The 14,382-nt window shown below is 35.5% G+C and overlaps 1 protein-coding gene across 2 annotated transcripts in view; it reads left to right on the forward strand.

The window, feature by feature from the left end:
- The first annotated feature begins 9,861 nt into the window (after window positions 1–9,861).
- LOC117167153 overlaps window positions 9,862–14,382 on the forward strand; it is a 12,116-nt gene continuing 7,595 nt past the window's right edge. For both annotated transcript variants that reach the window (XM_033351873.1, XM_033351874.1), the window contains exons 1-7: window positions 9,862–10,156; window positions 11,081–11,494; window positions 12,031–12,220; window positions 12,299–12,454; window positions 12,519–12,678; window positions 13,350–13,454; window positions 13,519–13,601. In XM_033351873.1, the coding sequence (XP_033207764.1) occupies window positions 9,977–10,156; window positions 11,081–11,494; window positions 12,031–12,220; window positions 12,299–12,454; window positions 12,519–12,678; window positions 13,350–13,454; window positions 13,519–13,601 (1,288 nt within the window). In that variant the 5' untranslated portion in view covers window positions 9,862–9,976. The remainder of the gene's footprint in view (window positions 10,157–11,080; window positions 11,495–12,030; window positions 12,221–12,298; window positions 12,455–12,518; window positions 12,679–13,349; window positions 13,455–13,518; window positions 13,602–14,382) is intronic.

A 14,382-nucleotide genomic window follows, 5' to 3' on the forward strand; every position in this document is an offset into this window, starting at 1 on the left:
CGCCTGATTAGTTTTAATTTTTCGATAATTTAGGAATTTCAAAAATTCTGTGAAATATGACAGCTCAGCCTTAAAAAAATGCTTGCTCATTCAAAAAGAGGGAAACCGATTCCATATGAATTTGCTTGAAATGGTCATTACAGTACATGGAAGATTCGAGACTGATTGAAAAAATGACCGATTCACATAGTCGCAAACCGATTCAGTTTTAACTTTCTGAATCTGCGAATGATAGATACGCAATTCTCACAGTCGTCTTTTCAATGGTTTCTCTTTTCCTGGGATAGCACGTATAAATAAAGTGCGAAAAGTTCTCTCGCAATCACAATACTTAAAGTTATAATTTGAACAAATGATGCAGCTTTTTCAGTCCTTATAAGGAAAGAATGTTTTCTTTTTCACAGCAATCCGAACGAAATTATGAGGCATTTTTCAATATTTTTAAATTACTTCCGCACGCTCAAAATAACTTGGCTAAAGTATATGCTGAAAAAAGTAATAAACAAAAATAAAAATTAAAAAACCATTTTATCAATTAATAACATAAATAACCATTTATCTTAACATAATCTTAAAATGTCCTAAAACTTTTAATCTTCTTTGAAATCTCTATCAACATTTTCAGTGAAAACCGTTACTTTAACCTCGAATTGTACAACCATTTTTTATCTTCTTTGAAGTCTAATGATTTTATATTAAAAATAACTATTTTCGGTGAAAATCAAAATATAATATACAAAAATAAAAAATATCCATTTCTGATGGAATATTTTCAGAATATTTTAAGGAAGAAAATTTATATTAATTCTTATAAAATTATTAATGTTCATGGTGTTTCAACATAAACACATAATTGCTTCTCTACTTCTCCACAATTAACAAATGCAACTCAAACGTTCACTTTGCTTCTGTTTCATTAATCAACAAATTATCCTTCAACTACTCTTAAGTCAGAAATTTGACAAGAAATATTTAATTCGGCGTATCTAATTCTTTTGTAATTTTAAACTTTACGCGGCAATAAGTAGGTTTAGTAAGGTCACGTCGCTAATTGGACACTTCTGACTTCATTCTCTAGCTTTTTGATACTCGCACGACTATCTTTCGAACACATTTTACCACTGTGCACAAAGTATACCTTTTTATGTGAAAAAATGTATTTATTTTTATTTAATTACTATTTTATTATGATTCTAATAATTATTTTAATAAATCTGCAACAAACATGATTTTTAAGTAGAATATATGCAGTTCGAATTGTAATCGTCAACGTTTCACTCATCAGAACGTATTACGGGGTATGTGCTCCTAAAACATGACTGGAAAATCTTAAAAAGTAAAAAATGCTTCTCTATTCGGTTCTATTGCAGGCTTCTATGGAAAGAAGAATTGAATTTATCGGACTAAAATTTAAGTTTCTGCATTGAAAGTATCGCTAAAAGGTATATTTATTAGGTTTTCAGGTTTTACCTGCCCATTACCTAGAATTTAAACATCATTCAAGGGCCTGTTCTTATCAAATCATAGCTATGTCCGAGAACTGGCTTACGCCTATAATATTCGTTCATGCCTACTTGACCGTTACACACTCTTTCACAGAGATCGAAATGAGAGAACAGGAGGTGGGGGTTGTCTCTATGTTCATGACAGCTCAAGGGGTGTACAGGTGGGAGTGAGTCCTTCCCATTACCCTATCGCTAAGTACCTTTTCATTGAGGTATGATCTCCTTAGGAGAGCTTTTGGTAGGTGCGATTTACATACCTCCTAATGCGTCCTACTACAGGGAACTTGAGAATGACATTTTTGACCTTACACCTAATTCTAATAACATTATACTTACCAGTGACTTAAACACAAATCTTAATGCTACCAACAATTTAAATATTTAAAATCAGTAGTGTCCTCCGCCGGAAAGAAGATGCGCTTGGAGTCACCTTCAGTCTATGTTAATGACAGGTATTTTTTTTTCTTTTTTAACGTTGCAAATAAAAAAACTATTGCAATAACTCTGTTAGATTTGAATGGAAAATTTAAAGTAGAATCCGAATTCCAATACATTAAAGGTTGCATGATACAAAATGGATACTATGTGGATACTACAAGAGTACTCTATAGCGTATCTTTTCCGTTCATACGGTCCGCCAGGGGACATAAGGATAGCTGTGGGTATCAACAGACTGTGATATTCTTGGGGCCAGAATATGACTGTTTGAAACTCCTTTGAGGGATACTTGCAGCTGAACTTAAGGTAACTTCTGATTTTGCACTGTAAATCGATAGAAGGGAAATTATGCTTGTCGTCCTTTTTGTCTTTTCTAAGATAGTAGATACATTAAACCCTGACTTACTATTGACTGCATTCAATTCACTTCACCTCTCAAATATAGTTGTAAAATGGTTAAAATCTTACGTTAGTAATCGTATTGAAAGAGTACAAATTATCAATGGTGAACGATCTGATTATGGAGAGGTTAAAAGTGGTATCCCTCAGGGATCCGCGCTTGCACCCACTCTATTTAATATTTATACCTCTGAACATGGTAGCGCACTTCGACACTGCAACTATCACAAATATGCTGATGATATCTCGGATATTTCGAAGGAAACCTTCAGACTCCTCTAACAGCTTAAGGTGTTCGCACAAAAAAATACGTGTGCAGTATGCTGGAAACGGCTCAAGCACGATCTGTTCGTGCACACACACAGGCCGCCAATCAATCGCGTGCGAACTGTCTATATACCGTTCACCTATTGGTCCGGCACTCGAAACAAATTCGTAACGTCGAAAACTTTTGCGCCTCGAGTGGCGGTCCGATATGTGAACGGTAAGTAGCCAGCCCGCACGGCAGCAGCGCGATAGATCGCGCATGATTGGTTGGTACTCTGTGTGCGTACTCGGCCGCCTCGTGCGTGAGCTGTTTCCAGCATACTGCACACGTATTGTACGAACACCTTTAACGGGAATAAAGATTCACTTTTCCTACTCATCCAGCGCGTATCCTCCTAATTAAAAGTTTCACCATCTTTTTCTTATACTACGGTTGGGTGGTATGTGACGATATTACTGATGAGCTGAATGCCAAGCTTAAGCGTATGCTTAATGCTTACATTCGGTTCATCTATATAACATCCCTTAAAGTGAATATATTACCCAATATAGAGAAAGAGCAGGACTTTCCAGCATCGGTAAAAAAGACCATTTTTTATGGGCAACTTGCTTTCTAGCCTATTCAGTATAATGAAACTTCGCCCTATATTTTTTATCCTCGTCCATTTTATTGACAAAGATCAAACAAAACACATTCATAATTCCGTGAAAAGAAAACAGTAATCAAAATTTCGTCACACTGCACGTGTAAAATGCAAAGGTCTTTTATAATTCGTGGTGCTTGTCTTTAGAATAAACTACCTATAACAATTAAAAATGCACCTTCACAATATCTTTTTAGAAAACACCTTTTTAGTTACTCATTTAACACATCAAATCCTACACTCGAAATCACAAATTGATAACACTTAAATAATTAAGTTAGATATATATGAGTATGCACATGAATTTATTTACTTTTAAGTATGTATATTTAAAGTATCGTGCCGTTAATTGCCTACTTTTTATTTATAATATGTGGGCATTCACATGAAAAGGGTCTTTATGGCTGGTTCTAAGTTGGGAAATATTTGCATTCTTCTAAGTTAAGATCAAAATGATTATTTTTGGGCATGATTGGAGGACGATACTGGGACCTATAGTGAATTAGTTGGGACTATACCCATATTTATACAGTAACCGAAAGTAGGTATATTTTATGTTTCACGAAAGAAGTGTGTTAAGGTCAAGTAAATGGCAGCGTGCCCAGAGGCAGACCGCGAAAGAATGGTTAAAATGTACGTATGAGACCCTACTTAGAAGAGACATAAGAAGCCACAGAAACACGAGGGCCTGCATGAAAAAATGTATGGACGTAAAAGAAGATAGAGGAGTATGCCAGGACGGAAAAATATGGCGGCAAGAAGTTAATAAAAAGAGTATCAGTAGAGTGAATGACGCCTGATTCAAAAGACTTTGGATACTAATGGACCCAAAAGGGGAACCTCCCATGACGACTTTGTGAGGATCTTCACTTGTGTTGATTGCTAGAGAGGTTGATCAGCAGCCCGGGTCAGAGTCGTGTTCCGAAACGAACGTGCTATTTAAATAAATACCACGAGAATTCTGGATCAACCTACAAAATTTTATATCCCTTCCTCACATTACTCACTTACCCACCGAGTTATTCAAGCCTACCCCAAAAGGGGAATAGCTTAATAATGAAGTGGCGACCTCATGGTCCGAGAGCTCCGGCTCTTGAAGACAGAAACGAATTATCCGCTTACGTCACCAGTATCGCGCAGTGCCACCTACAATAGACCTCTCTCGGATGGAGGCCATGGTTCAATAGGGCGTGGCATTAGGACCGAACCGAGGATACGACCAGGCAATGGCCAAGAACAAATGCAAGAACAATGTTTTCTGGGTTAATATGCACCCGGAATATGCTCATAAAATGCCTCAATATTTAAGAGATCAGGTATCCTTTTTACGCAAAGGGGGATATGAGGCTTTTTATCAAGAAGAATAGCAAAATCCTCCAGAGAACATTCTACTCTTTCCAGCAAGACCACCGTTGCAGATAGCCTATAATGCCAACATGAGAAATAGGAGATCAAAAATCCACCAAAAAAATTTTCTCAGGATGGTCAAATTAGCTGAAGCTAATACTGCTCTCCCTGATTTTCTCCCTGAAGATGTTGATCTCTGGAATCTGAACTGTGTAGTTTACGAAAAGGCACTCTCCCTGCTTAGCGAAAATAGAAGTAATGATACTTCAGTACGCTTGAGTAAGACTCGCGAGCGTATTGCACAGCTTCAATTTAAAATTGAAATGGCTAGACGGCTTGCATCAAGTGTTCAGTGTGTGATTAGCTACATACCATCAAATAAGAAGTTCACTCCAAAAGCTAGAGCACTTGCTCAAAACTTACGGAAAGCAAATCACACGCTGGACAAGTGTAGACTGTTGACTATCGAGCAACACTGGACGCAAAAAAGAAGAGCTCTTTCAATAGCCAAAGAGCGCCTTGCAAGGCGATTAAAGTGGATTCAATAAAATTCCACCTTTTCTACTCACCCTTCTCTTCTTTTTAATAAAACGCCATGTGCCGTTGAAAGTCCGCCTAGTCGAGAAGAGATTCAAGTCTTCTGGGAACAAGCATATGGAGATACTCATAAGCTAGATAAAGACGCTTCAGATATCTGTTTCGTAACTTTTGCCAGAGGCAAAAGATAAAATCAACAGCTTTTGGGGCAAGAAGTTCACTTCTACGCACTAATATCTAGCTCGTATATTTACTCATTTCTTAAACGGAGAACAACTTATTCCGCAGTTGTTAGTTGAAGGACGCACGGTACTGATTCCTAAGACCAGAGATATGTCAAGTCCAAAGAACTACCGGCTCATTGCTTGTTTAAACGCCGGCTACAAGCTATTTACTGGCATCTGCAAAGGTAGGGTATTGATATCTATTGAGCCGGTATGGAATGCAATAGTTGAACGCGGATGCAAGAGATGACTGGCTGGTTGCAGAGAGAACCTGTTAATAGACAGGTGTATTATACAGGATTCCATCATGTATCGACGTAATCTGTCCATGGCTTGGATTTACTACCAAAAGGCCTTTGATAACATGAACCATGAGCTACTTATTAAGCTCAATGAGTGTCTGGAGATACATCGAGAAACATATGTGTATCTTGGAATACCGCAAGCGGAAACCCACGACGTGGTTGGGTTAAAAATGGCCCTTGAGAAAAGGTATCGCAAAATTCTCAGAAAAATTTGGGTTTCCGAATCATCTGGGATGAATAAGATCCAGGCGACCAATATTTTGGCCGTTCTTATGCTGTTTACACGTTTGGTGCAGTAAGATGGAACGTCGATGGTTTGAAGCAACTTGACCGAAGCACACGTAAGATCATGACAATTCATCTAAGTCATCATCCCAGATCTTCTGTACCTCATACATAACTCCCTCGAGATAAAGGGGGCAGAGGTTTGCTGAGCGTAGAGTGTCTTTATCGAAAAACGGTTCTAGCTACAGCCTGCTTAGTTCTAGTGAGCACAGATTCTCTAATGCGACTCGTACAGCAACATGAAGTCGTCAACAATGCGGCGTTTCTCTACCAAGCCGCAGATAGGGCAGCAGAGGAGATTGGTCTCCCATTTGATTCCAGCGACACTAGGCATGGCCTAGTATCACTAAGACCTTTGGTGCTTAAAAGTCGTGTACAAGAAGCAGAAAATTCGCTTCTACTAAAGGAACATGCTGACAAGCGCTTCATGGTAAATTCTACGGCATTATACGTAGAGAAGAGCTATCGATGGGTCTAACTAACATGTTTAGCAAATCTCCTGGGTTAAGATCAGAGACGGATGGATTTCTTTTTGCTTGTCAAGACGGCGTTATAGGCCAGAGCCAGAAATCATTGGACATGTTCTCAGTGGATGCTCAACGTATACACGCTTCGGGTACATAGAGAGACACAATGCGGATCTAAAAGTGTTATATTACCATCTTCGGCATTTATATCTTGTTGATCTCATGCCCGTCTTGCCATACGCCGAGAGGGAGCTGGAGTCCGTTGTAGAGAATGATCAGTGGAAGATTTACTGGAATTTCTCGTTTTCCACCACCCAACGTATCAGTCCTACAAAGCCTGATAGTGAGCTCCAAGATCTGAAGACCAAGATAATTTACATGTTTGAATTCTCGGCACCAGCCCATGTTAATATCACGGCATAGGAGGAAGTAAAACGGGCAAAATATTAGGCTCTTTTTTTTAGCTGACCAGGCTGTACCAAGGTACAAGGTCCATTTTGTGGTTCTCATAATATGCACCGGTGACACGTGCTTGAACACAGGGGGTTCATTTTGGGCTTACAATTCTGAGAATTTATCCGGCTTTCACGATGATTCATTTTGATAAAAAGAGATATTTCGGGTTTCTCTCGTGCAAAAAACTACGAATTTGGCCGACGTTTCGAAAACATAGAGAAGCAATCGAAATCTTAAAACACCCTAATAACATCAATGGGGACAATGTATATAATACAAATCCACTTTGGCTTTCCATCCTCCCGGATTTTTAAATAAAAAGACCTGATTTGCCAATCAGGTTCGACCAGCCCCCATGGTGGGCGCTCTGGCCAATCACAGGCATCGTAGAGAGTATATGTAAGAACAACATAACCTGATACCTCAGTTTCAGGTCAGCCCTGAAGAAGTAAACTGCAATGTTCAAGAAACGTCTGCAAAATTCGTAGTTTTTTACACGAGTGAAACCAGAAATATCTCTTGTTATCAATTTATCCGGCTATATGCCCTTGTACGTAACTGCATGCCGGCCATAAGGGCCCTTTTCATGCGGAAGCCCAAATATGTACCACCTGCACCCTATAGGGCATTGGTCAGCAAACTTTTTGCCCACTTTTCAGGTAAGGGCTGGTTTGATCCGAGACATTTTTTTCGCCTGTCGCGATTTGTTCGTCAACACAACGTTTTTTCTGAGATGGGTTGGCTTTCCTCGATAGAGGTTCATGGTTAGACGAGATACTTAATGTGAATAAAAAGTTAAAATGAATTTTGTTTTAAATTCTTATATTAGTGATTTATAAACCTGGAATTCGAAATCTGTGACTTGGAAAGTTAAAAATCAATGATTTGATGGAATATAATGAAAACTAAATTTTAAACTAAAAGTGTTACAATGCATTGATTTTTAGTATTTTAAGACGTTTTTTAGATTTCTTTTGATCGCAAGAATTCACAGAATTCACCATTCGCCACTGCCTAGCCTCTGTCCTCCATCCAGTTTCTTTCCTCTTTACTTTGACCGTCTCCTGTAGCCTTCATCTAAATCCCCTTCCATTCTCTCTACACCCACGTCTCTACTAGTCCAATCACATAAAATTCCTGAATATACCTCCAGGAATCCTCATCTTTCTTCTTGATCCCTTCTACGTTCCAGTACAGCACACTTAACACTCCTCCAACCTGCTTTACTCCCACCCCCATACTTCCCACGAAAAAAGTTCACCTGAATTTCCTTCAATATCTCCTTCTTCTCGTGCCATACCCACATTTTCTCGTCTATTTTTATTTTCCGATACCCTACCGTCGCCGCTCTCCCTTCACTCCTCTACTTCCTAGCCCTGTCATTTAGCATTCTCTCACTTTCTCTTCTATCATAATCTCCACCTTCTCCCAAATACCTTGCTTCTCGCCATCTTCCCTGTCAACTGCTTCCATTCCCGACCTGCCCTCCTAATTCTCCAGCCCTTTCCCCACACTTTCTTTCCGCACCCTAATATCTTCTTCCATCTCCTTTATTTTATCCTCTTTTTCCTACCTTACCGACGCCAACTCCCTCTACAATCCTTCTACTTCCCCCCTCAACTCTTTTGCTTCCTTTTCCCATCTCTCATCTCTTACCCTCAAGTCCTCCCTCATACTTTCCATCTGCTCCATGGCGAGATCAGCACCTGGAGAGCCTCCTTCTCCGTCTGAGCCTCCATTTTTAGGGGAGGGGGGGGGGTGACCTACGTGTTCGTACGATTTTTTTGAAGGGATTCTCTAGCGCGATTTTCTCCGGACTCTCTTTGCATTCCCTTTCCTCTCAAATGGTTTAAACAGTTTTAAATGGTTATAGCGTATTTGTGGTGGGCCTGTTCTTAAATCGTCAGTTTAAAAATTTGCAAGCTTGAAGAATTATCAGCGTGTTAGGAAGTGATGAGTTGAAAAAGTAACAACGTTCATAAAAAATGCAAGAAATTCACGTAATTTAAGGAATTCACGGAATGCATAGTATTCATGTGATTCCTTCACATTATAGATAAAGCATTTCAAAATTAATGATTTCAAACTAAAAAATATTACAAACTGACTATTTCAAGGTGCGTCTCAAAGCTTACAAAATTGATGTGTTTCAAATAATGCGATTTCAAATTAACATTGAAAATTTTAAAATTCAAATCGAGTTTCCAGGGACAGCGGTTACCCGGTTTTTTTTTTGAATTGTGCTACATTTTTCAAATATTCATATTACCTCGTTGCCAGATTACATTTATTATTTCGTATACATATATGTATAGCTAAATTTCTCCTTCTTTATAATTATTTTAATAACCTGTAATAAAGTTTTAAAAATTTTTAATTTTTAATAAATACAAAAAATTCACTACAAATATCTTGTGTTTCTTTTCTTTCCCCCCTAAAATTATGTAATAAAACTCAAACTTGCCTGGCTGTTCCGTGTGTTGTCAACGAAATGTTTAATCGATATCTTATAGAGGGCGATATCATAAAGTTGGAAAAACAACTGAAAACATTATAACAAGATTTTAGACAAATTTATAATTGTATATCTCAAAGATTGGTTACCCATCACATTAGCTTTTTCTTGGGTTTAAAAACTTTTCCTGTTTTCAGGGACAGCGGTTACCCGGTTTTATTTTTCTAATCGTGCTACAATATTTTTTAAATATTCATATTACCTCGTTGCCGGATTACATTTATTATTTCGTATACATATATGTATAGATAAAGTTCTCCATCTTTATAATTATTTTAATAACCTGTGATAAAGTTTTTTTTAATTTTGTAAATATAAATATAAACAAAAAATTCACTAAAAATATCTTGTGTCCCCCCTCCCCTCAAATTATGGAATAAAATTTAAACTTGCCTGGTTGTTCCGTGTGTTGTCAACGAAATGTTTAATCGATATATTATAAAGAGCGAAAGGAAGCTGTCGGAAAACAACTGAAAACACGATTTTAGGCAAATTTATAATAGTATATCTCAAAGATTGGTTACTCGTGACATTAGCTTTTTATGTTTTATTTAACTTAACTGAATTATTATTTATATGCACGAAAAATGTCGGACATCACAAAAAATCTGCTATCCATCTACTATGGATTTAGTAAGGAAGTTGACGCTGCTAAAACATTATCTGTGCATGATTGTGCTAATGTGTTAAGTGATGATACGAATATTTCACTTGTTGACGAAGCATTGGAAAATAAGGATCAAATTTCAACAAAAGAAAGCACGAAGGTGCCAAACTGAAAGGAAAAATCTTTATTTAAATATAATAAATGAACTTTTTCACTTTCTTTTATAATTAATCAAAAAATGCACTCACTTCTGACTGATTAGAAATATTAAGAAAATTACTAATTACAAACTCTTTGGTCAAATTCATGCAAGTTTTCTTTCGTACATAAAAAAACATAAAAACTCTGTGAACTATCAATTACTTGTAGTCAAATAAAAATTAGAATTTCTCCATTGAAAGATTTACACTGCGAATAATCAATCTCATGAGTCGCCAACTTTTGAAATAATTTATAAAATCGAAAAAACAGATCTATTATTAAAATCTGCAAATCTTGACTGATGCTTCTAAGCGTACTTCAGAAGAAAATAATTCAGGTTATAATTGTTTATTTAACAGTAGTTATTTAGAGGTTCAGTTTTTGTTTTCTCTTCGCGGAAAAGTTACCATTCTTATTTAATCCTAACGATCAAGGCCTCATTTTATTCTTTGAAGTATTCTTTTATATTCTATTTAAGTGGGTTTTATATAAAAAATTGATTTAAAAATCCTACAGTTATTCTTTCTATAAACAATGATATCATAAATTTTAATAAAAATCGCCCAAGTAGAAATTATACAGAATCCTTCAAGAAATACAATAGGGCATTCATAATTTTAGGAATGAATAAGAATTCTAACTTTTCCCTCGAGGGAAAGCAAAAACTAAAACTCAATATATACTACTTTAACCTGAATAATTCTATTCTGAAGTACGCTGAGGCCTCCGTCGAGAATTGCAGAAATTTATAATAGATCTATTTTCTTCGATTTTCTTAATCATTTTAAAGAATGGTGACTTTTGAGATTAATGATACGTAGTTTACACCCTAACTATTGTTCTCAAAGCGAATTTTAAATTCAGAAAAAAAAATATTTTTTAGGAAGAAGATACGACTGAACACTACGAAGATGGATTTAGCACTATGGACGAGAAATCTTCAATTGATGATGAAAAAGTATTTGAAGAAGATGATCTCTTGACTGAATATGTCGACATCTTCGAGTCACTTCAAGAACAAAAAGATTCGAATAACTTCAAAAAAGACTCTCATTTTCATGAGTTTAATGTTGAAAAACTAAATAATCAAGAACATTTTAATACAGAAAATTTGATAGAAACAAGTTCATATCCTGAAAAATTAAATGAAGAACAAATGCAATATAAAAACTCAAGTTCTTGTGTAAGATTTTCGCCTAAGAAGCGTGCTTCTTGTAACGGAATTTTCTCCGACCTAAGGGGATCAGGAATTAGTCTTTTTCCAGAAGATATGTTTATACAATTCCCGAACTTAAAGGTTTTATTTTAAAATTCAATAATAATACAGAAAATCCGTAAAACGCGCGTACCCCTTACAATCTTTGCTTCGCACTAGACAGCCACTTCAATAAGCATTTTGTGACATATTATACGTTTCTGAAGCACTTTTGCCTAATATGAAAAAAAAACTTTATTGTGGCTCTTTGTCCCACTACTCAAATTGCGACAAACTAAAAAATTTTGATGATTTCAAACGTACACTGCACACAAGCGACTAAAGTGATTGCAATGAACCAAAGTGCGTAAGACTCTGAATGAACTAGAGTAATTATTACATACAGAGACTAAACCGTATCGCCTTAAGAACGTTTAGAAAAACATCGGTGCCGGAACTTTTTGAATGAATTATGTATAAAAATAAATCAGTAAAATCTTTAAGGGTTTACTTTCCAAACTTTGAAAATTCTATTTCTCTAATATTGAAAGCTTTACACTTGGATCGATTTTTCTATTAAAACTAAGAATTAAACAATTTTCCAGTCAGAAAATAAATCAAATTTAAATAATCTCCAGATGCTTTACTTGGAGGGAAACAGATTGAAAGAACTTCCAGGCGCAATTTTTAAAACTTTAACATTTCTCCAATGGTTAGATGTGAGAAAAAATCAATTGACTTGCCTGCCCACAGATATTAAGTTCCATCCAAATCTTGAAACTATTTTAATTCAAAGAAATAAAATGCAAAGATTGGGACTCGAACTTGGTATGCCAATTTACGATAATTACCTAAAAAATTACGTCTAATTAAAACTTTAACAAATACCAAATAATCTTCTTCAAGGTACATTGCCGAAATTAAGAACACTTCAAACTGCACAAAATCCTCTGATTTATCCATCCACCGAAATTTTATCTCTCGGATCTACTGAGATTTTGAGGTATCTACGTGATGAATGGAATAAAATCCATCGTGAAGAACCAATTAAATTATTAAAAGGTAGGTAACTAGTTACTAAATATATACCAACTTAAAAAACAAACAATTGAATCGTTTCAAACAGTTGCTGAAGAAATTATACCAAAGCGTTCCATGATATTATGTTATCAACCAAAAACAAACAACAAGAAAATGTTAAAAGTGAAGAAAAAAGGATCTGCATCTAAAGCACCAGAAAAAGAATCAATAAGAAAAAAAACGTGGAATTACAAACCAAGCAATAGGTACAATATTCCATTGCTTAAACACTCCAACAACAATAATGGAGAGCTTATTTTATATGAAGAATGTGCTTCTCCTTTATATCTCAAGAGCAAATTTAAAAATGCGATAAACCATAAAAGCACGAACATTATAAAAAATACACACAGATTTCTTGATGAAAACATTAAAAATTATAAGATTCCTATATCAAGAATGCACAATATAAAAAATAATAAATCGATACAAATGGGCCCTTCCTCACGATCACATTACGTCAGAAACAACGTAAATCACCTCATCAGTCATAAAGAAAATTTTAAAAAACTTTGTGTATTAAACTCATTGAAAATAAATGTAAAAGATCGAGAAAATATAAAAGAACGATATTATGTTAAACTGTTAAACAAAGAGAGAGAAAGTATAGAGAAACAAGAATTTGACATTATAATGGCTAACACAACCTCTAAAAAATTAGATCCTCTATGATTAAAAGAACCACAATTAATGTTAAATTTTTTGATTAAAATTATTTACGTGTAAAAAAAGATATGTAAATTATTTACATTAAGTTAAATAATAGGAAATAAGAATTAATAAAAGCTCTAATAAGTGTTATTGGGATCAGTTTACTTAAATAATGTGAAATATTTTTTTTATTTTACAAATTTATTTTTATTAATTACATACACAGATACGACAGTTTTGATGCAGATGCGTCTTTAGAGGGTCGCCTATTGTGGATTGAAAAAGCAAAAGAATTTTTAGAAAAAAGGGCTTCAGCAGTTCAAAAAATACTGTGAGTTTAATAGATTATTTTATGAATTTTGGTCAGCGATTTTATAGTCATTTATGTTGTTTAGAGACTGCTCCACTTTAAGAAATTGGAGATATAATTGTAGCAGTTTTGATAAAAGTATGGTTAAAGCAGCGAACCGAACCGAAGGTATGGAAATTATTGATAAAACTAAATTGTTTATACCGTATTGGATGTAAAGAATTTTCCGGTAATTTTTATTTGAGACATTCTGCTATAAGGTAACTACTAAAATATTTTTTTAAACTTTTTCTTGGTCGTTGAGGGTGTTGGTTCAATCCGACTCGAATTTTTTTATAGGTACGGCACTGATTCTATATATATTTTTTTCGAAGAATTTGCGAACGAAAGAAAGAAAACTTGTCGAATATCCGATGTTTTGCGAGATCCTCGGATCAATAAAATATTGTAAAATCGAACCTTTTATTGGGGAAATCATTATTTTCATGATAAATATGAATTTTGCGAATGATAGAAATCAGCGGGTAGCAGACTGCAGCATTTGAACTGTTAGAATCGTTTGCTAATTTATTTTTTTACTCGCAATTCTGACATAATAGAAGAATTCTAGAGACAAAACGATCTTCCAAAGGGCCAGGTCTTGATGATGGTGTCCCCAAATTTTGCGAAATACGTTGCGAAATGAAGCAAAAAGCAGAGAGAACTGACACGTCCTGTCTGTGTTTTTATAACTGTTTTGTAATGAACCACCAGGCCAGTTGTATCTTTGCTGTTACCTTCACTCTACATGCGGTATCGCTATCATTAAGACCTGGCCCTTTGGAAGATCGTTTGGTCTCTAGAATTCTTCTATTACAGTCTGTCAAGTTAAAGCGTGGGTGGCTTTACTCGCAGTCGGTAAGGTGTATCGACATGATTTTGGTGTCAAAATATTAAGAAGAGCTCCCTC

The sequence above is a fragment of the Belonocnema kinseyi genome, chromosome 2, assembly GCF_010883055.1.
Source record: "Belonocnema kinseyi isolate 2016_QV_RU_SX_M_011 chromosome 2, B_treatae_v1, whole genome shotgun sequence".
In the NCBI taxonomy this organism is placed as follows: Eukaryota; Metazoa; Arthropoda; class Insecta; order Hymenoptera; family Cynipidae; genus Belonocnema; species Belonocnema kinseyi.